We start from the raw sequence: 20047 nt of genomic DNA, 5'->3' as shown, positions 1-20047 counted from the left end.
ATCAGTTGAACTCCATATGGTTTATTCATATACGATTGTAACACAAACTTAATACATACATGCTTTTAGTTTCTAACCAACATTCATGTATGACACAATGCTAGGACACCCTACATCTGCAAAAAAAAAAAAATATTATTCATACATATGGTTTATTCATACATGCTTTAAGTAATTTGCACATATCTGGTGTACTCATAAATATATGGTTTATTCATACATGGTCAATTAGGATTATTATATAAATATATTCCTCTATGAGGAAATCAATAAATGAAAAATGAGTTTCTATTTTATCTTCTTCATAGTTTTTCTATAGTCTTTTATTGTGTTTTCTTAGGAGTAGTGGTAGTGTAGTATTCTGCACTCTAGTTTAGGCATAGTTCAATATTACAAAATTAGTTTTTCTTGACTTATATATTTTAATTTTATCATACCTAAAGGCAGCCTAAAATAAGAAAGCGGGGGTGAACTTAAATTCCTAGAAGCCTAAAATTAGAAGGCGTTTATGAACTTAAACCCCATCAAGGAATGAATACCATGGTCCATATTCTATTTAGTATTGTATCAACAAATTTCCAATTACTAACATTGCTAATATATATAGTCTTTAATAGTGGTACAAGGATTTTAAAAGTGTCATGAGCACCTTAAAGTCTGAAATCCTGCAATAAGAAGACCTCTTCTCATTAAGTTCAGCTTTGGACATTTCTGTTCGATATAGGAGTAAACTATAGCAAACTAAATTAAGTGAAACCTAGCTGAAATAGCTCAATTAGGAAAGGGAAATTATGTCAAGATAAATGGCAAATCTGGTGTACTGTGAGTTATCCCTAGAAAGTTTGGAAACCGTATCATATAGTGTAATGGAAAAGGCAGAGACATATCAAATTATTGGAGATACCAAAATTCTTGTATTCAATAAGAGCAAGGATATCACTTTAAAGTTTAAACCAGCAGAATATATGCTAATGCTATGCTATCATTGTCAATCCAGCTTCATCATTACTGCATTTTGAAAACCATAGCAAAAAGTCTCTTTTTTCTCTATTTCTATAAGGTTCATCAGAGTATATATCCTAGTGTTTTAACTTGTTACATTCAAATTGTTCGTCTAGGACATGGGACATGAATCGAAGTTAACATATGTTGGATATCAATACTGTATATTTTAAAGTATAAGCATACAAAAAAACAAAAAAACTGGTTCTTTTATTAATATACTAGAGAACTTCATTCTTAAATTCTGAATTAATAATCCTCTGTTAACACAAGTATAAAAAGCTACTCAAGAAGGAATTTATCAGCATGATGAGAAAGTTATTCACCTTCAACTTTGAAAGAAATTCCTGTAACTTGTAACAAATTTACAGGCTTCACTGTAAAGAACATGACAGGGCTCTCAGGTAAGATTTGTTTGGTTTTATTCCAATTTCTTTTGAAATATATTTTAAGCTGTTGAGATTATTGGTTCATTCCAATCTGGCAAAACTTACAATCTCACAGGAAGTAAAGTTAAGTTATATGAAGTGTAGTGGGGACATGCATGAATTTTATTTTGGTTTGGTTTTCAGATGATCTGAGGAACACGCACTTGAAAGAGTTTGAAGGAGCTTTCAAGTTAAGTCATATAGAATACATCTTGAAGCAATGTATAAATTAGTGACCAATATTTGTTTTAACAGCAACTAAATTCTTAAATTGATAAGATTTTCTCACTCTAAAGAAGAACAAGACAAAAACAACAGGAAGATCATAAACAACTAGTAAATAAATCTTGAAAATAGAATCTGTTGCACGAACAAGGCACAATAAGAATTAGAAATTCCAGCACAAACTACATATCATATGGAAATAGACAAGAAATAGATGAACACTGTGATTTCTAGATCTACGCCTTATTACGCTTAGATTGAACAATAAAGATAGAGATAGAAATAATAATCGTAGGAATAATGAAAAATGAACCATCTATTTGAAAAATGCATTGATGGAGGCGAGAACTGACCTTCCTTGTGATCGGCACCTTTTTCGGAATAATGCAGAGAGAGAAACGAAACTGTTGCAAGAGAAAGAGAAGAGTGAAAAACTTAGCAAGAATGAAGGATCGAGAGAGAACCTATCAAAATCCTAACACAATCACCTTCTTTTTCTTCTTCCTTTCCGATGCAGTCACCAGAAACCACCGATGCAGTCACCAGAAACCACCGATGCAGTCACCAGAAACCACCGCCGGCAGCTGAACAAGTGTGGAGGTTTCCGGCAGAAGCTGTTGCAAGAGAGAGAACGAAGGATTTTGAAAGAAGTTGTTGCAAGAGAATGAAAGAGCCAGAGAATGAAGGAGCCACAGAATGAAGGGTTTCGGGAGAAGCTACCTCAGAAAAGAATTTCAAATTCTTTCATAAATGGAAAGAATTTAAAATGCTAATATTTAAGTTAACTAAAATCCCTTATCAAAATCCTCAAATTTTAATTTTTTTAAAATTTTTTATCCAAACATCTTATTTGATTGGAAAGTAATTAAAATCCTTTAAAAAATTGAATTACCCTATTAAATTCCCCCATCCAAACACACTCTAAGTGAAATTCTAATTCTGATCGGAGAACACCATCACCAACACCTAAAGAATTATATATAAGTTTTGTCCTTTATAATAATATCATGAAAGCTACAATGACAATTATGTCTTGAATGTAACGGGTAGCAGCACTATATGTTGGTGCATAACCATGACAGTTACACACCTCCCTCCCCCCAAAATAAAAGTTACTGACTAGGATATTTTGGCATTCTTTGCATGCAATAAAAACGAGGATCCAGCACCCAACTATTTATTGGATCACCAGCATGAATTTATGCCTATGGGCTAGTCAAAATTCAAATTCATCTTCTCCAACTGATCCTTTTGTGTGATTTTGTATTCTGCAATCTTTGGAGAAGTGCCAATGTTAATATTCTATATCTTTCTATTGACCTTTGGAACCATAGCATCGGTACATCGTTTACTGCCATTGACTAGAAAACAGAAACGTGTTGAGGAAAAAGGCCATTTTCTCCAGTTTTATTTTTTCACTTATTTGACTGTCTATTATTTACATAATGAGAAGGTAGAAACTTCATGAACTTCGAGGCAAATGGTCAAGTCATTTTAGATGGCGAAATGTTTGTGAACCAGTACATGCACGAGGAGTTGTGGGGAAGGAGGTCTTGTATACGTACACCTGTTTTTTGGGTTGGGTGCGTTAAACAACACGTCATTTTAATCTATACCAGTAGTACACTATGTTTTAAATAAAAAAAAAATATTTTATGAGGACCAAAACCAAAATTGGCTCTTTTTACGGAAACTATGTTTTAAATTTTAGAGGAGAAAAAAAAAAGAAAGAAAATGTTATACAGATCAAAATCAAAACATGCTTATTTTGTAGGGGCTAAAAATATGTTTAATCTTAATATTTTAAGTATAATAATTGTATGATCAAAATTTATTATTATACCCTTTTCAAAATTACAACTATTATCATGCATCTATTAGGCTAATTTCATGTGTATCTATGCAAAGATATACTTTAACAGTTTAACTAATTACTATCATTCCGTAAAAAAAAAAAAAAAAAAACTAATTACCATCATCTTAGCACTCGCATAAAAAAATACTTATGTAAATTGGATTACAGGGTCATAATAGAGATGGTTTTTGGAGGAGAGTTGTGTTAGGTTCTTGAGAACCAACATAAAATTTGTCCTTATACCAAACATGGATTGATAAATAGATCTGTAAATTTGTGAACTCAACTATTTATATTTGTTCTCTATTTTTTGTTTTGGTATTCAACTCTTTATATTTGTTCTGTGCACCAAGTAGTGAATTCTTCAGTAAAATTAACTGGATCCAGCTATTGAGTTGAGTCTAAAATGTGAAATTAATACGAACTATGTTACGTATCTCAAAAAATTTGCACGTTTTAGTTTTCAATTCGTTTCATTGTATTGTGCGTGGGCTACAGTCTTGACCACAATGACAGCTACCACGCACACCAGGCAGGTGCTACCTTGTCATGGCAGCAAAATCATCTCTTTCAATTTTTCTTCTTCTTCTTCTCTCTGTTTATTTAATATATTTTTTTTCTGAAAACATTGTACACTACAGACTTTATTTATTCCCTAGTTAGAAAGAATCCACATAAGGAAAGCTATTACTACGCGCCTCAGATTTTCAATATTTGCTAAACTCAATTTATGGTGGCTAAGAAAATGCTTACCAAACCAACGCTTTGCTGCAACTTCTTCAACCAAATAGGGCAAAATAAATAATTCACAAAACGCACACAGCAATAGTATAAGGTTTTTGACCTTTCCAATTCCAAACTAGTTGCATGAGAAGGGGTCATATCCCACGTGACATCCATGTCGTGGACCCTTTTGAAAATTGACGAGTTTCCAACAGAAATCATCAAAGCTTCTAGTATTTATGTTACCGAAAGGAAGCATATAAGAACTACTCAAACTTGGATTAGGCCAATTCAAAATAAAAACTCTCCTATTCATATTTATGATACTGGGGACAATTTCATTATTAAATGACCGGCAAACATTATCGTATACAATAAAGTCAATTTTGAACTCTTTTATGTGCTAACTATCGTGGTTTTCTTATAAAAGGAGTCTCCGATCAAAAAATCATTCATTCATCCTCCCCTTCCCTTTTGGATACACCCTAACAACGTATCTGGTGGTGCTAGCAAATTCCATTCATAACATAATTACATGGGCCTACTTGGAAAAAGCTTCACTTCAAAATTCAAAAGCATCACAACACTTGCTGTTTCTAGGATAGTTATCTTGAAGAACCAGCACAAAGCTCGAGCCTCTTATGCTCGCTCCGATGTTGCTCAACTCTTGGACCTTGGTTACCATGACCGTGCTCTACTTCGTGTAAGTTATAATAATTAATTATAAACACCCACCAACACTTCTCTTTCTTTCTCTTACAAGCAAATATTTATTTCATCATCTATTTATTAACAGGTGGAGCAATGGGTAATAGAACAAAACATGTTGGAAGTATTTGCTATGATAGAAAGTTATAGTAATTTCCTGAGAGAAAGAGCTGAAGCTCTTGAAAGGAACAAGTAAGTTTTGTTCTCTCCTTGCTTATATGGTTGTTGAGTGAATACATCAAACTGAAGTAGTGATGAATTCTTCAATCACACATGCATTTTACTATATTGATTTAATTACTAATTTGGATTTTTTGGAAACGTGTTTATGTAGGGAGTGCCCCGTTGAGCTCAAGGAAGCAGTCTCTAGCCTTGTCTTTGCATCCTCAAGGTGTGGAGAATTTCCAGAGCTGCACAAGATAAGAGAGATTTTGACATCCAAGTTTGGGAAAGAATTTGCAGGCCATGCTGTTGAGTTGCACAAAAATAATAGAGTGAACTCTAAGGTGCTGATTTGTTATTAATTACAAACATCTTGTGAGAACTCATTTCTTGAGAATCTTCCCACTATTCTGATAACTTTTCTTTGGCTTGTGTAGATGATACAAAAGCTTTCACCAAGATGCCCAAACATGGAAATCAAAATGAAAGCGCTGAAGCAAATTGCTTCAGATATTGGAGTTAATTTGCGTTTGGAGCAGGACCCTATATTGATCAATGAGGTAAGAGAACCTTGTCTCAAAAAGAAATAACAACATGCACTAACTTAATTGTGATATTTTAGAATGAAAAATTCTCTTACACTAATGCAGGACAAATTGAGTGTTGACCGAAGGCAAGATGAACCTGAAATCAGAAATGGTAGTGTTGATGGTCCTAACCATAAAGAAAATATCCAAAATAATCCGGGAAACACAATCCAGGATGAACATTTATCTGATAAGAATGAAGAAAGGAAGAGGTATACGGATACAGCTACTGCTGTTACTGAAAAAGCCTTGGAATCTGGGATTGAAGTCAGAAAACACTCAGATCATAGTGTTTCTCTTCAAAAGATGCATGTGCATCCTATGGTGAACTGTAGTTCTAAACAAGAGGGTGAAGTTATATCAAAACGCAACCATGATATTGAACTCAAAGGATTGGAAAGGAGGGAAATTAAAAAACAATTTGCATGGGAAGAATATCATTTAAGTCAGAATCCAAGAGATGATGTGATAACATCAAGGATTGTAGAGTTCATTTCCAAGGAACACGTAGAGGAAGCAAATAGAGAGGGCCACATAGTTGGTGAGTTAAGCTCAGCCAAGAGCTTCCAAATGGATAACAATGATCACAGTAGTCACTCTGATGCAGCTACAGAAAATGAACACTTGAGTGAAGAAAGAGTTCACCCTTCTTCCCATGCTATTAGATGGAATTCACAGAGGTCTCAATCTGATTCCACTCTAAATACTATCTATGGCAAGAAGGCATGAGATGGAAACTAGTGATCCAACACATTTTCAGAAGCAGGTACATACACATGTGGACCGGAAGATGATGTCAGTGAGGACTAGATAAGCCAAAAGGCGAACAAATTTTTTTTTGTGTGTGGAGGATTCAAACATATTATTTCTTCAAAAGTGTACAAAATGCAAATTCTCAAAATTATTTAACAATTAAAATAAAAATAAAAATAATGTGGAAATCTATGTACCAGAATATGTAAAATCCAATCGAGATCCTAATAGCAACATTTTTTTAAGGCAACTCTGCCGCCATGTGGTTTCCCTCTTGCAAACATATTAGTGTAACAAGCATTAAAAAAAATATTAGTTTAACAATTTAGCCTCATGAAGCCTTGAAGCTTATTCTATTCGTGAATGTCAGATGTAGCTAACCATAAAGGCAACATCAATAAGTTGCTGTAGGACTTAAAAGCAAAAATGTTCCAAGGGGCAAGCTAATACTCATTTGTCTTAACTATAAGAGGATAGTCCATGGTACATTTTATATTTACCCTCAATCAATAATGGTGAAAATCAGGATAGGCAGTGATGCTAAATGATCACAGTTAAATCATGGTTGCTAGCAGAAGGGATAGTCAAATTTGAAAAAATAGTATTATAAACTAATGATCTTATTGATAAATGATGGCAAGGTTTCCCGTAACATGGTTTTGTGGGAGAAACAGACTTACATAAATTTACAGATTTCGGTGCTTCATCTGAAAAAACTAAAAAGGTAATTTAGCTCTCAAGGAGCTACTTTACTTCAACACCTGATTACCCATCAATGGGTAATATACAGTTTTAAATGGAAAGTTGAGGATAGCATTTAAGATAAATTGTTTGAAAGCTTATATTCTACTTGGGTACAAATTGGTTAAATAGATTACCACACACCACGGGTGGCAAGTTTTGATAGCAATATCTGCATCTGATGAACAAAACTTTAATCAGGGTGAGCAGTGAAATATCCAACCTTGTAAATCACAATATGAATTGTAAAATACAAACCCAGGATGTAATTCACTTCGCAACTAAAGAGACAATAACTAAACTTCAGAACGTACTCCTCATAATGCATGACAAGGTCCAAGTTCATTCTTAAGATCAGATGTTTCTAGACATTTTAAAACTTCATTTATCGTACCCCGAATTCTACAGATCACCATATATTTGGACGAAGTTTTTACATTGTGACAGCGGTTGTGGTTTGATCCCGTTTCTTGATAATATGAGAAATTGCAGACCAATGTTGCTGAAGGGATCATATTTACAGTCTCAAACACCCTCAAAATCGCCCCCAAATCACATCTTTTTTGGGCCTGTTTGGGTAAACATTTTTAGAAACACTTGTGGAAAAGAAAATAAGAAAAAAATGAAACAAACTTCTTTATAAACCATAATTAACTCTCAGTTAGCTAATTTATAGATGTCCTCTCATCTTTTAGAGAAATTATATGATAGAATTTCTACAAATTAACTAATGAAGAACTAATTTAGCATATGAAGAAACTCATTTCATTTTTTTCTTCTTATTTTCTTTCCATATATGTATGATAGGGTATCGACTAGTGTTAGGACACAGGGTGAAGAGTCAGACGATTTTCCCATCACAATTGGTTTACATCAAGGGTCAACCCTTAGCCCCTACCTTTTTACCTTAATTTTGGATGTCCTCACGGAACAAATCCAAGAGATAGCGCCGAGATGCATGCTTTTTGCAGATGACATAGTCCTCCTTGGAGAGTCGAGGGAGGAGTTGAATGAGAGGTTGGAAACTTGGAGACGAGCTCTAGAAACACATGGCTTTCGCCTAAGCAGAAGCAAATCGGAGTATATGGAATGTAAGTTCAACAAAAGAAGGAGGGTTTCTAACTCAGAGGTGAAAATAGGAGACCATATTATCCCTCAAGTCACACGGTTTAAATATCTTGGGTCTGTAATACAGGATGATGGGGAAATTGAAGGGGATATGAATCATCGCATTCAAGCAGGATGGATGAAATGGAGAAAAGCATCGGGGGTGTTATGTGATGCAAAGGTACCGATCAAGCTAAAGGGAAAGTTTTATCGGACTGCGGTAAGACCGGCGATTTTGTACGGAACAGAATGTTGGGTGGTCAAGAGCCAACATGAGAATAAAGTAGGTGTAGCGGAGATGAGGATGTTGCGGTGGATGTGTGGTAAGACTCGACAGGATAAAATTAGAAACAAAACTATTAGAGAGAGGGTTGGAGTAGCGCCTATTGTAGAGAAGATGGTGGAAAATAGACTTAGGTGGTTTGGGCATGTAGAGAGAAGACCGATAGACTCTGTAGTGAGGAGAGTAGACCAGATGGAGAGAAGACAAACAATTCGAGAAGGAAGACCCAAAAAGACTATAAGAGAGGTTATAAAAAAGGATCTCAAAATTAATGGTTTGGATAAAAGTATGGTACTTGATAGAACATTATGGCGGAAGTTGATCCATGTAGCCGACCCCACCTAGTGGGATAAGGCGTTGTTGTTGTATTTTCTTTCCATATAATTGTTTCTAGAGAAGCTTAAAACTAATTTGTATCATATGGTCACCAAGAGGTTTGCAATCAAACATTAGTCAGTGATATAAAATATGACAGAGAAAAAACTAATGAATCACGAGAAAGAATTTATGGATTAGTTGATAGTAATAATAATCAAGCACATGCCAGGCATACATAGAAAGAGGAAGAGCACAGCCGAAAATGCAGTACAAGAGAAAAACATAACATGAAAAGGAAAAACATCATTGAAATATGTTGGCACATGAATGAGTTCAGGATAAGTTGCCACCACTCTGTTGCCACAAATTGATGATATCAGTGGCCTGATTGAGAAGAATAATCATCTGCTTCTGAGAGATCCAAGGCTTGTTCTCAAGCAACTCCTTGAGCTCTTCCCAGGCATCTTTTCGGGGCCAAAAGTAATATGGGCTCAGAGGAATGGTGCCATGGCCCGGTACCATCTGGTCAAGCGCAATTCCAATGTTCTTCTCCATCCATATGAACTTCAACACAAGTCTCGGCTTCTCCGTTGGCTTAACTACAACTCCAAGCTTCTAATAATCACAGCAATTAAGTGAGAGAAATTGAAAGAAAGAGAAAAGGAGGGTGGAAAAGTGAGAGAAGAGAAGCACCTCAGGTTGGGGAGTGGGAGGGGCGGCAAAAGCGGTGGTTTCCGCCGCGGAAACAGAGAGACTGAAGCGTGTGGGGGTTGGAGAAGGCACGTGCGAGAGTGAGGGTTTGAGTTTGATGGAAGGAAAGGTAAGAGTGTTGGAATTGAAAGTGGGAAGAAGATTTGGGTGGAGAAGTGCCATTGATAAACTGTTCATTTTCTGATGCCACACACAGCTTTTGAGTCAAAGCCAACAAGATAAGGAACCTGCCTCACTTTCAATCGGGTCACCCGCAATTTCTTTACGGATCTTAGATTTAGGAAAGTTTTTTCTTTTTGCCTTTTAAATTATTTTTTTAATTCCTATAGAATTAAAATAGGGACCCAAAAACAATTCATTAGTCACATAAGAAAAGAGGCAAATATTTTTTTTTAATTACAACTAATTTAAGCTACTAAAAATAAACTATTGCAAAAAAAAAAACAAACTTATCACTAATTTAAGCTACTAAAAATATGTTTAAACTATTGCAAAAAAAAAAACATAATTAAAATATTTTTTTTATAGTAAAATTGTACGCCCATCTTCTACTTGCAAAAATTACTTTAGCTCCCTTAATTAAACCACATATTCCTCCCCAGTTAAACCGTGAGAGTTGATCAATTTGGCATTGCATTTCCTAATCCTAACTTTTTTTTTTCTTTTGTAAATTTTAGCCCAACAAATTATTCAAATGTATTTTACTCCACACTTTTAAAAATATTGTGAATTATGTCTTTTGTCATATTTTTTTTCAAATTTTAAACAATGTTAAACTTAATAGTGACAGTTTTTAAATATCCCTATGTTAAAAACGCATATTTTAAATGTGCATTTAGTGTTGATTAAAACCACCATAAAGTGTCAGTACCATTCAAAATTTAACAAAGATATAATGAAAGGTAAAATTCATAATATTTTTAAAAATGTGGGATAATTTTTTTTTAAAATTTCACCATGCAACAAAATTGTTTGTTTTAGATAAAAAATTTCACAAAGAAAAAGTTGGAAATATAAAGTGCATTTAAGTCAATCAATTTTATGGAAACGTAACAATTTGGGGGATGGGTGTTAGTGTTAAGTTACAAATACACTTGGTCATAATAAGTCACTTGTTATTAACATATTCAAAAATAAAATATAATAAATTATTCAAGGTCATTAGTTCATGTCATCATATTTACAATGTGTAAATTCAATATCCGAACTAATTAAGATCAAATTTCATTAGTTCAATTCAAGTATGACCCAATCAAGAAAAAGATCCTATTGTCGGAATTGAACTGAACTAATGAACATATCAAAGTTTTTCTTTTTTAATAAAGTGAAGCTAATAAGGTCTCTTTGTGTAAAATTTTCAATTTCTCAGTAGGAAAATAAGATAAGAAGATAAATGAATAAGTTTATTTCCTCAGTTAATATTAACCCTTTTTTTAGGAGAAATTAAAAATAACTTCCAAGTTAAAATCTAACTTTTGAAAAAAAATTAAATGAGAAAACTTTTATACATTAACCTATGCCTAAATTAATTTTACTTATAGAATAAGCTTAATTCATTTTGTTTTCTCATTTTTTTCCCCAGTAAGTTCACATGGATTCCATTTTAAGTTTGTAATGGAATTCTTCCCTAAGTCACAGTAGAAGCCGTTCTTACATATACTAATGATCACAGATTTGTGTTATCCTCAAGAAACACCTCAATAAGACCACAACAGAATCTCAATTATTTTTTTTTTTATCAACAGAATCTCAATTATAGTTTCCCTACCACACAGTCATTGTACATTAAGCTGGTTGAAACTTATTAGCAACTAGATTCAATATCATTCTTTTTTTAACACTCATACTAAGTAAATAGCTGATCCCAAACCAAAACAGTGAATACACCCAAAGTATTGCTTTATTGTACAAGCTTTAGACCTTTGATGGCATGTTGGCATCGCCCGCATTCTTGTTCTTGTCAGCTTCAAACTTATCAATTGCTACCTGCAGTTCATCAGTGCCTCCAACAGCCCTCATGGTGTAGAAGTAGGCACCAAAGACAAAAGCTGTCAAACCCCCAGCAACTACCAAATTCTTTGCCTTAGGTGGAAGGCTCCTATATCCCAAAAGTCCAGCCATCTTGATCAATGGGGGAAAAAGGGTTAGCACAATTTCACACAATTGCAATTACCCTTTGTTGATGCAAGTGCAGAAAACACAAAAGATAAGTAATTCTAAATTGTGATGATGAGGAGAGTGGAAGAAAGTAAAAGGTAGACATTTCCACAAACAGAATGAGGGCAAGGCAGCCCCAACACAATTGAAAGAGGAGTAAAACGAAACGGGGAGGAGATCAAATTGTTTCATCAAACAGAAAAAGTTTTGATGGGTATTACTCATATTGCTACAAAGAAAACCTTTCAATTAAGTTTCTATGATATGAACCAGACAGCATCAGCAATATCAAAATTTTCAGAAATGATGACATAATATGAAATGAAGAAACCAAAGAAAAAGTGGGAAAAAAAAAGAGAGGGAATTTGCATTACCTTATGGAACAGAACAGATCCTCCGATTCACTTCAGTTTGTAAAAGGGATAGTCTTTTAGGAACGGAACAGGACACACCGTCGTGCACTTTAAATATCAAAATCAAACGACGGAAATTTATAAGTGGCATTTTATTTTATATTTTTTAATATATAAAATTTATTTTTGACGCTGACAAACGAGAAGAGTTTTCTGTAGTTCAAATTTTCCGATTCCTCTAATACCCATCATATTTAAGATTTTCCTAAAAAGAAAATCATATTTCAGATTTATGTACTAAGCACATAAAGCCTAATATAAAACATTTATAATTTATTAATTTTTAAGAATCAAAATAAATTTTTCAAAAAATTAAAACACATAAGTTTGCTGCGAATTTTTCAAAGACAAAATATATTTGTAAAAATAATAATATTTAACAACTTTTTTCTTAGTTTATTTATAAGAAGTGCGAAAGTTATGTCAATTACTTTATTTTCTTTGACACATCTTATGTTAAATATCAGTTTGAATCAATGCTCAGTTTAGCTTTTTCAAAAAAAGAAGTGCGAAAGTTGTCATATTATTATTTAAGTGTTTTATTAAGTTATTACAAAGTTAAACTTTTTAACAATAATACATAATTAGATTATAATGTAAAATTTATATTAAAAAAATATAATCACACAAAAAATGAAAATCGAATTAAATGAAATTAATGCCATTCCATTTTAATTGTATTTTTTATGCAGTGACAAGATTAATTATTAATTAACTGTACATATCCATCCTCAAATGTACAAGTGATATCAATTTAAAAATTTAAATGATACCTAATATAGAGCAATTTGGGAGTAAACTTAGATGACTTTAGTACCATCGTAATCTTCAGGTTAATTTAGAGGAAAGAAATGAATGGAACCAGAAAATTTTAAAATATGAATTATAGAGAAATAAAAAATGAATATATTTTTGTTTAAAAAATCAAGTTTTTTCCCCTCGTCGTTAAAAAAACAAGAAAGATACATTTATTTTCTCCTGTTTTCTTTCATCTAATCCAAAGATATCATAAGAGATAGTTTAGAAAAGCCAATTGCACAAGAACAACAATGAGAAGCTGACCTTTGCATTATTATAGTTTCCTTATTAAGAAATGACTCTAGGAATGCATTTATATTAGAGCTACGTTGAGAATATGACCTTATTACTGTACAATTATAAATCCCGTCTTCGTTGGCCAAGTGCATGCACATCATTTTCTTTTGATACAATTTCCTTCCTCAAAAGCTGATGCTAGGCTATGCTCCCTCTTCTTATGATCTCAACATAAACCTTCTGGGGCTGGTCTCTTGAGAAAGCAACCCCCACCCTTTGCTTCTGAAAGAACCCCGTTCTTCTGTGAATGATTAACTCAACCACAAGTGACGGTACAGAAAATAATTGGAGCAGTGGAATCACAACATGATAGACATTGTGGGGGGGGGGTCTAATGCCCAAGGACTACTAAGTGGCAAGTGAAATTCAATTTCACAATCAGTCTTCAAAAAGATATTGATACCCACTTGTACAGCTCTTGAATCTGTTTTTCAATTCCACAAGACCTAAAAGACAAAAAGCCTACACACTCAGACCCAGCTAATTGGAAATCATCTCATCACACATAACCTCAACAACTAGGATAAAACCACTAGAGAATCCAAAGAGAAGAAAGAGGTTCCCCACACCCCATGGGGAATCAAATATCAATTAAGTCAACATACGGCAAACATAGAATCAGTGCATATGGTTTTCATTTTAGGTTTGAAATGGCATTCTGCCCTAAGTTCCATACACGATAGCAGTAGCAGCTGTTCTTTCTATGATCGCAGATTTGTGTTATCATCAAAACCCCTCAATAAGGCCAAACCAGGATCTCAATTATAGTTTCCCTACCACTCAGTCATTGTAGATAAAGCCAATTGACACTTATTAGCTATTGGATTCAAATATCAATCTTTTTTAATATTCTCATGCCAAGTAAAAAACTTGATCCCAAAAGCAAAACAGTGAATACACCCAACGTATTCTATGGGCTAAAGCAGGAATGTGATTCTCTAAATGCAAGAACTATTTTTATGAGGCAGTTTCAAACATAGGACCAAATTCTACTAACTAGATAACACAGCCCTCAACCAATACAAATGTAGAACTGCAAGGAGCTCAAAGATGCATTATTTCAACCATAGCTTCCACAACTTTTTTCTCAAGATTGCCTTCTTCAATCCACGCCGAACTTTGTCGGTGCAGAAACTCTTTCTTCTCAGCCTTCTTCTCTTCATGCATTTTGACTTTCATCTTCCAGTTTTCAAGTTTCTCTGCTCTTTCTTTTAACTGATTCACAAAAATTAGAAATCAACCAATCATTCCATCAGAATAAGCTAATTAAGACTGTGCGAATTTGATTTCTCTTATTCTAAAGAAACAATTGCTTATTTTGTCACTTTTTTTTAGAAAGCTTTTGAAAAATAAGCAATTAGCTCCCGAAAAGTAATCTAAAGCGAACATGAAATGAACTTTGCAAAAAGCAATTTGATCAAAGTTTTTCTCAAACACAATAAAAACAAGAAAAAGAAGGAAACAGGTCCAATTGCATAATAGATCACTTGAATGATACATTTGCAATATAAAGAGATGACAAAAAATCCAAAGAGAGAAATCAAAGACATATTGTACCACTAAAATCCACCTAGACTACAACAATAATTAGATCTATAAGTCTAAACCCCAAGAGAACAAGGTACTAATTGGATAAATTTCTCAAAAAGCATCTATAGGAAAAGAAAATATGAAGACAAAATGAATTAAGCTTTTTCCATAAGCTAAAATTAGCTTACGCATAAGATAATTTTAACTTATAAAAAAGCTTAACTCATTTTACCTTCATATTTTCTTCTCTTTTATTGAGAATTTATCCAAACATGGCCTATTTTAGATTTGTACTTCTTTTCAAAGAGTAGGACACAATAACAAGCGTATTCAGCGGTTCACCACATAACAAAATGATCACACATGAAGAACAGACTTTGAACTTCAAAGTGAAATCAAAATCCAGAATTTGAACCCTCAACAAGTAAATTGACGTGCCAGTAAATCCAGGTTCATTTTAACTTTTCGGCAATCGTATATACTAGTTAGGGCAAAACTTAAAAATGCAGCCTCTTAGGTGCTCTTGGAGTTGTTCTGTAATCAAAATTGAAACAGCACCAAAGTGAAACTTCAATTTCTAAATGGAGAATTATACTAAATGCACGAACCTAAGGAACTGCATCTAAGTAATTATTCAGAGTCCAAAGAAACAAGAATTGGAAAGGAGGAAGATGAACATACTAGGGTTTCTCGAAACTGTTGTCGTTCGATGTCGCGTTCCTGCGCTCTGAGCTGCGCGGCTTGAGCCTTGAGCTTCTTGCGCTCTTCGTTGGCGACTCTGAGTGCTTCCCTGCGAGCCTCGTCCTTGCGCTCCTTCTCAATCTTCATGACCTCCATCTCTCTTATGTATTCCTTCCGAACCTCCTTCACTTGCAATGCGTATTCTCTTCGAAGACGCGTTAGCTTCGCCTCCGCCTCCTTGGGGTCCCGTGGCGCATCCCAGCTTCCCAGGAACGAGTTCTTAGAGAGAAACTCGTGGTTCTCGCAGTGCTTCAACGCCCTCGCCGACGTCGTCGAAAACGGGCGGCGGAGCAATGAACGGAACATGCTAATTCGCAGAAAACACGAATGAGAGGTGAGCATTTCAACAAACAGAATGAGGGCAACACGAGACAATTGAAAGAGTTGTAAAACGAAACGTTTTGAGAGAGGCACATTTGTTGATTGAGTTTGGTTTCATCTAACAGTAATTCCAAGAAACTATGATATGAACTAAGCAGCATTAGTAATTCCAAGTTTTCAGAAATCATTACCTTACCTTACCTTACCCAACACAACAACAGATCCTACCATTCACTTCTTTCTCTTCCTTTTATACGCTTCATTAAAATTTGTTATTGTGCATTGAAATTTTCAAAAATATTTTTCAAATTTTAATCCTAACATAATCATACATGTTGAGAGGATAACTATTGCAATTCAAAAGTGAGAAAATAGGGTATGCACTTATAAAAAATTGATACTTAAATCCAATTACAAATTATCATATGGAGTAATTGTATTAATTAATTAATATCAAAATGAATGCAATTCCATTTTAATTGTATATTTATGCAGTGAAGATAGTAATTGTAAGTCAACGAACTACTCATATTAATCTTTATATCATTGATATCAACTTTAAATCTTACCGTGAGTACACTACAAATGATTTTAAGGGGCTTAATTGATATTAGTAGTTTCTTAAAGTCAAAACAATAAATTAAGATGGCTCTTAATTGGATTGTCAAGAGATGGTTTAAGAAAGCACTGCACAAGAACTACAATGATTTTTATCATTCTATCAAGCTACATCGAGTATATGACCTTATTGTATAATTATAAATCCCATCTCCGTTGGTCAAGTGCATTCGAAATACTTTTCAGAAACCAGGGAAATAAAGTGTTTACAATATATATGTAATTGAAAGAACAAAATTTCCTTTATACCACATATGATAATAATCATTATAAACAAATAAATATTCATTGGTCAATAATTGCACTACCAAAGGTCTAAAAATCAGGAGTCCGAGACTTGTTCATTCTAAGACTATGCCTCAATATGAAACTTACCACACTTTTCTAATGCTCTAATCCACCTAACTGCATCTTCTCTTGAAACCTCATTTTCCTTGGATACAATTTCCTCAAAAGCTGATGTTACATCTGCAGGCATTTTCCTTGAAAAACCTGCTATATAAACAGCAGCCCCCTCAGCTAATAGGTTCCAGATCCTTTGGCTCTGCTCCCTCATCTTATGTTGAACATAAACCTTCTGGGGCTGGTCTCTAGAGAATGCAACATAGAAACCTCCACCTTTTGCTTCTGAAAGCACCCCTTTGTTCTGTGAATGACTCAACCAAAAGTCACGGTACAGAAAGTCACCATTTTCATTCCAACAGCCAAAGAAAAAAATAATTGGATCAGTGGAATTAGTTCTACTTTGCAATGCTCTTTCCTCTACAAATCCACAAAAAGGTGCACATCCTGTTCCAGGTCCAACAAGTATGAGGGGGAGTGACGGTGATGGTGTAGGAAGTAAACCTTTATGGAACCAGGCTGGAACATGGATACCTGCTTAAAAGAAGAAAAAAAAAATACTTAAGTACATATAGAGATAAACTGATGGTTACTTAAATAAACTGCAATAAGTGGCTTGTTTTGTGTTCATACCAGCGCGGGGATCTAATGCAGCTAGCCACGAGGAGCATAGTCCTTTTTTTTTCCCTCTTGTAAGGTGTTGTCCAAGACACCACATTCACAGTCAAGTGTACTTGATTGGGGTGAGCTGATTGAGAAGAAGATATGGAGAAGGCTCTTGGTTGCAGGGGGGGAACTAATTGGACTAGCCACTCAAACCGCATTTGTACAGAAGGAATATCCTCTATCGCCTTTTCCCCGCCAAACAAAGAGAACAGATACATGCATAATTTTAAATGAACCAGACAAAAAATAAAAAACAGAGAATCAAGGGATATCTGAATAACTGTTAAATGGAAGCTAAATTAGAAAACTATCAATTCATTATGGAGCCTATAATATCCTCTTACATTTTTGTTCCCTTCCAATGAAATTTCTTTTATTATCCATGAAAGAAAACATATTATGATCTTATTTGTCTAATATCACTAATTTCGGTAGACAATATTTATATGCTCCCACTATATCTACTTTTGCAGCAAATTTGAATAAGAGTTTAAGAACCACCACGACTTATTAGTTACTGTAAATTTAATTCTTGTACATTCATGGACCAGTTTTAGACACAACCCTTTAACCATTCACCATTTTCTAAGAAGCTCCTTAACACACAACAGAGAATTCAGCACGACATATGATTCGTTGACCTTACCTCAAGAACCGTTCTTCTTTCTTTCTGGTTATATTGTTACAGATCATCTCTTCCTTCAGGTGAAGCAAAATATTCAAGTCTCTCCCTCTCGTGTTCCGCTGTTTCAAAAAAACTCATAACATTTCCTTTATAACTTGTAATGAACATAAGCCACTAGAATACTAAATATCAAATGTATTATTATATACTATAAAAGAGATGATGAGTTGATCTATTTACTATACAGGGTTTACTAATGGACAATACACAGCACCCCAATTATTGATAACTGTTACTGGACACTAATGATCAGCATAATGGGCATATTCTAATAAATATTGCTTACAACTACTAATGATAGAGTGTCTTATCCAATACCATCTTAAGAAAGCAGCCAGGCCTACTTCTGTCAGAAGATGATTTTCCAGGGTGCACTGATCGAGCACTCCCAATTTGCACATTAAGACATGTTAAATCTGAAACAGTCGCATGTTATTCTAGTAAATAATAATAATAAGTCTTATCAACAACGGTGGTCATGTGTAACTCAATCAAATAATTACAGCCACAACTCAACCAAAGTGAGCCATGCATAGTATTGGGAACACCAAAGCAAAATTTCCGCTACAGCTATAATGTGTTTGCCCAAATGTGACGGACTAAATCAAAATGCTCTTGAAAGTTTAAGCATCAACAACTTTAAACACTTCACCATAAGCAATTCAAACACAACTTATATCCCATATCCAATAACAGGTCAAAGATTCCAGAAAATGGTAAGTAATGAAATAATAAAAGGGCTTCTACCAATTTGGGACTAGTTCATTACTTCATATCATAAAATAATTGCTTTGGAAATTGGAAACATTGCAAGTCAACCAAGAATAACCAGTTTGGGATACCCGAGGCACTAGAAAAATGAGACTTGTCATTTGCAATGTTGTGATACGTGATCTGGACTTTGGGTTGATGAATCAGTACTGTATCTTGAATCACAACATCAGGACCATTTGGTAAGAATTCTGGTTTAATCATGCTTAACATTCTCCACAAAGAAGACAGCCAAGGATCCAGAGAAGCTTCGTAGCTACAAATAATTATACCATCTTTAGTCACTTGGAAGATAATTTGTATATACAACGAAGAGGAAAATATTAATTTTTATAAAAAAAAAAGTATAAGAATTTAATGTGTTAAGATAATATATTTTCTACTAAAGAATTAACCAAAGAACAGGAGAAGTATCTGATGTTTGAATGAATATCAATAATTAAAATAAAAAAAGAATTGAACACTCAATTAGTGCATTCTAGATAGATGAATCAGTAATCCAATAACATAATGCATTCATACTTGACAAGCATAAAGGTGTATATTTGAACTATATAAAGTAAAACTATCTTAATTGACAGCATAATCCGTAACCATACCCTGAAGGGTGCTGATCAAAATGCATCAAACAAAGTCATTAAATGACGCGTCCAATGCATTGCCGTTCTGAGAGGCGTAAAGTATGCCTTTCATCTTCAGCTTCAACGCTGCATATATTTTATTATTTTTATATTTTTAACAAGTATGATAGGTTTAGCCCTTTATGGTTCCATTAGAACAAAATAAATATATTAGATTGAATTTCAGACTAAAATCACATATCAAAAAGAAAAGGGAGATAAATAAATATGCAATGAAGTGATAATCAATATATCTTGTGCCCTACAATTAACTTACTCTTTATGGTCTTCAGCAAATGGTTCTGATTTTGTACTATTATGTACACTCTCTATTGGACTTTCAGACATTTCTAGCTGCGGGTGATGACTCTCATTTTCATTAACACTGTCCTTCTCAGCATCTTCATCACACCTGTTAGGCTGTTCAGAAACCCCCTGTTGAAGTGTCAGAGAATCTGACACTACTTCCTCTTCAATTGATCCTT

The 20047-nt window shown here is 34.0% G+C and overlaps 4 protein-coding genes, 1 long non-coding RNA gene and 1 pseudogene across 7 annotated transcripts; 1 reads left to right on the top strand and 5 right to left on the bottom strand.

Annotated features, from left to right (window-relative positions):
- The first annotated feature begins 4531 nt into the window (after positions 1-4531).
- LOC102659568 (uncharacterized) lies at positions 4532-6693 on the top strand. The gene is made up of 5 exons (XM_006586224.4): positions 4532-4936; positions 5030-5133; positions 5276-5447; positions 5541-5663; positions 5754-6693. Exons 1-5 carry the CDS (start codon positions 4769-4771, stop codon positions 6417-6419), a joined length of 1233 nt encoding a protein of 410 aa, XP_006586287.1. The 5' UTR covers positions 4532-4768; the 3' UTR covers positions 6420-6693.
- On the bottom strand, positions 5074-5858 carry LOC106799822 (uncharacterized). Its single transcript, XR_001389663.2, has 2 exons — positions 5744-5858; positions 5074-5351 (listed from the first exon to the last, which is right to left on the bottom strand). It is a non-coding gene; the product is annotated as an uncharacterized lncRNA (long non-coding RNA).
- Positions 6694-9046: 2353 nt separating the features above from the next.
- Positions 9047-9793, bottom strand: LOC100306266 (uncharacterized). Its single transcript, NM_001249314.2, is given in 2 exon segments — positions 9047-9507; positions 9586-9793. Coding segments are annotated over 2 exon segments (477 nt in total). The 5' UTR covers positions 9781-9793; the 3' UTR covers positions 9047-9225.
- A 1489-nt stretch (positions 9794-11282) lies between these two features.
- LOC100811894 (uncharacterized) lies at positions 11283-12288 on the bottom strand. Its single transcript, XM_003532289.5, has 2 exons — positions 12135-12288; positions 11283-11724 (listed from the first exon to the last, which is right to left on the bottom strand). Exon 2 carries the CDS (start codon positions 11722-11724, stop codon positions 11518-11520), a length of 207 nt encoding a protein of 68 aa, XP_003532337.1. The 5' UTR covers positions 12135-12288; the 3' UTR covers positions 11283-11517.
- A 1787-nt stretch (positions 12289-14075) lies between these two features.
- Positions 14076-16205, bottom strand: LOC100527774 (uncharacterized). Of its 3 annotated transcripts, none has more exon segments than NM_001250269.2 (3): positions 14076-14483; positions 15480-15846; positions 16052-16086. In NM_001250269.2, coding segments are annotated over 2 exon segments (537 nt in total). In that variant the 5' UTR covers position 15846; positions 16052-16086; the 3' UTR covers positions 14076-14312.
- A 231-nt stretch (positions 16206-16436) lies between these two features.
- LOC100805309 (NADPH-dependent diflavin oxidoreductase 1-like) lies at positions 16437-19971 on the bottom strand (annotated as a pseudogene).
- Positions 19972-20047: the final 76 nt, after the last annotated feature.

This window comes from Glycine max, chromosome 8 (genome assembly GCF_000004515.6).
Source record: "Glycine max cultivar Williams 82 chromosome 8, Glycine_max_v4.0, whole genome shotgun sequence".
Lineage (NCBI taxonomy): Eukaryota > Viridiplantae > Streptophyta > Magnoliopsida > Fabales > Fabaceae > Glycine > Glycine max.
The sequence above is the reverse complement of the archived record's forward strand: the minus strand, read 5'-3'. Positions and strand labels throughout refer to the sequence as shown.

Excerpts from the sequence above, each read along its gene's own strand:
- LOC102659568 (XM_006586224.4), top strand. The coding sequence starts at position 4,769 with ATGGGCCTACTTGGAAAAAGCTTCACTTCAAAATTCAAAAGCATCACA. Across the intron at positions 5,448-5,540 it reads ATAATAGAGTGAACTCTAAG|ATGATACAAAAGCTTTCACC; the intron begins GTGCTGATTTGT and ends TGGCTTGTGTAG. Across the intron at positions 5,664-5,753 it reads ACCCTATATTGATCAATGAG|GACAAATTGAGTGTTGACCG; the intron begins GTAAGAGAACCT and ends ACACTAATGCAG.
- LOC100811894 (XM_003532289.5), bottom strand. The coding sequence starts at position 11,724 with ATGGCTGGACTTTTGGGATATAGGAGCCTTCCACCTAAGGCAAAGAAT.
- LOC100527774 (XM_006584477.4), bottom strand. The coding sequence starts at position 16,091 with ATGGTAGGATCTGTTGTTGTGTTGGGTAAGGTAAG. Across the intron at positions 15,847-16,056 it reads GTTGTGTTGGGTAAGGTAAG|CATGTTCCGTTCATTGCTCC; the intron begins GTAAGGTAATGA and ends TCTGCGAATTAG. Across the intron at positions 14,484-15,479 it reads AACAGTTTCGAGAAACCCTA|TTAAAAGAAAGAGCAGAGAA; the intron begins GTATGTTCATCT and ends TTTGTGAATCAG.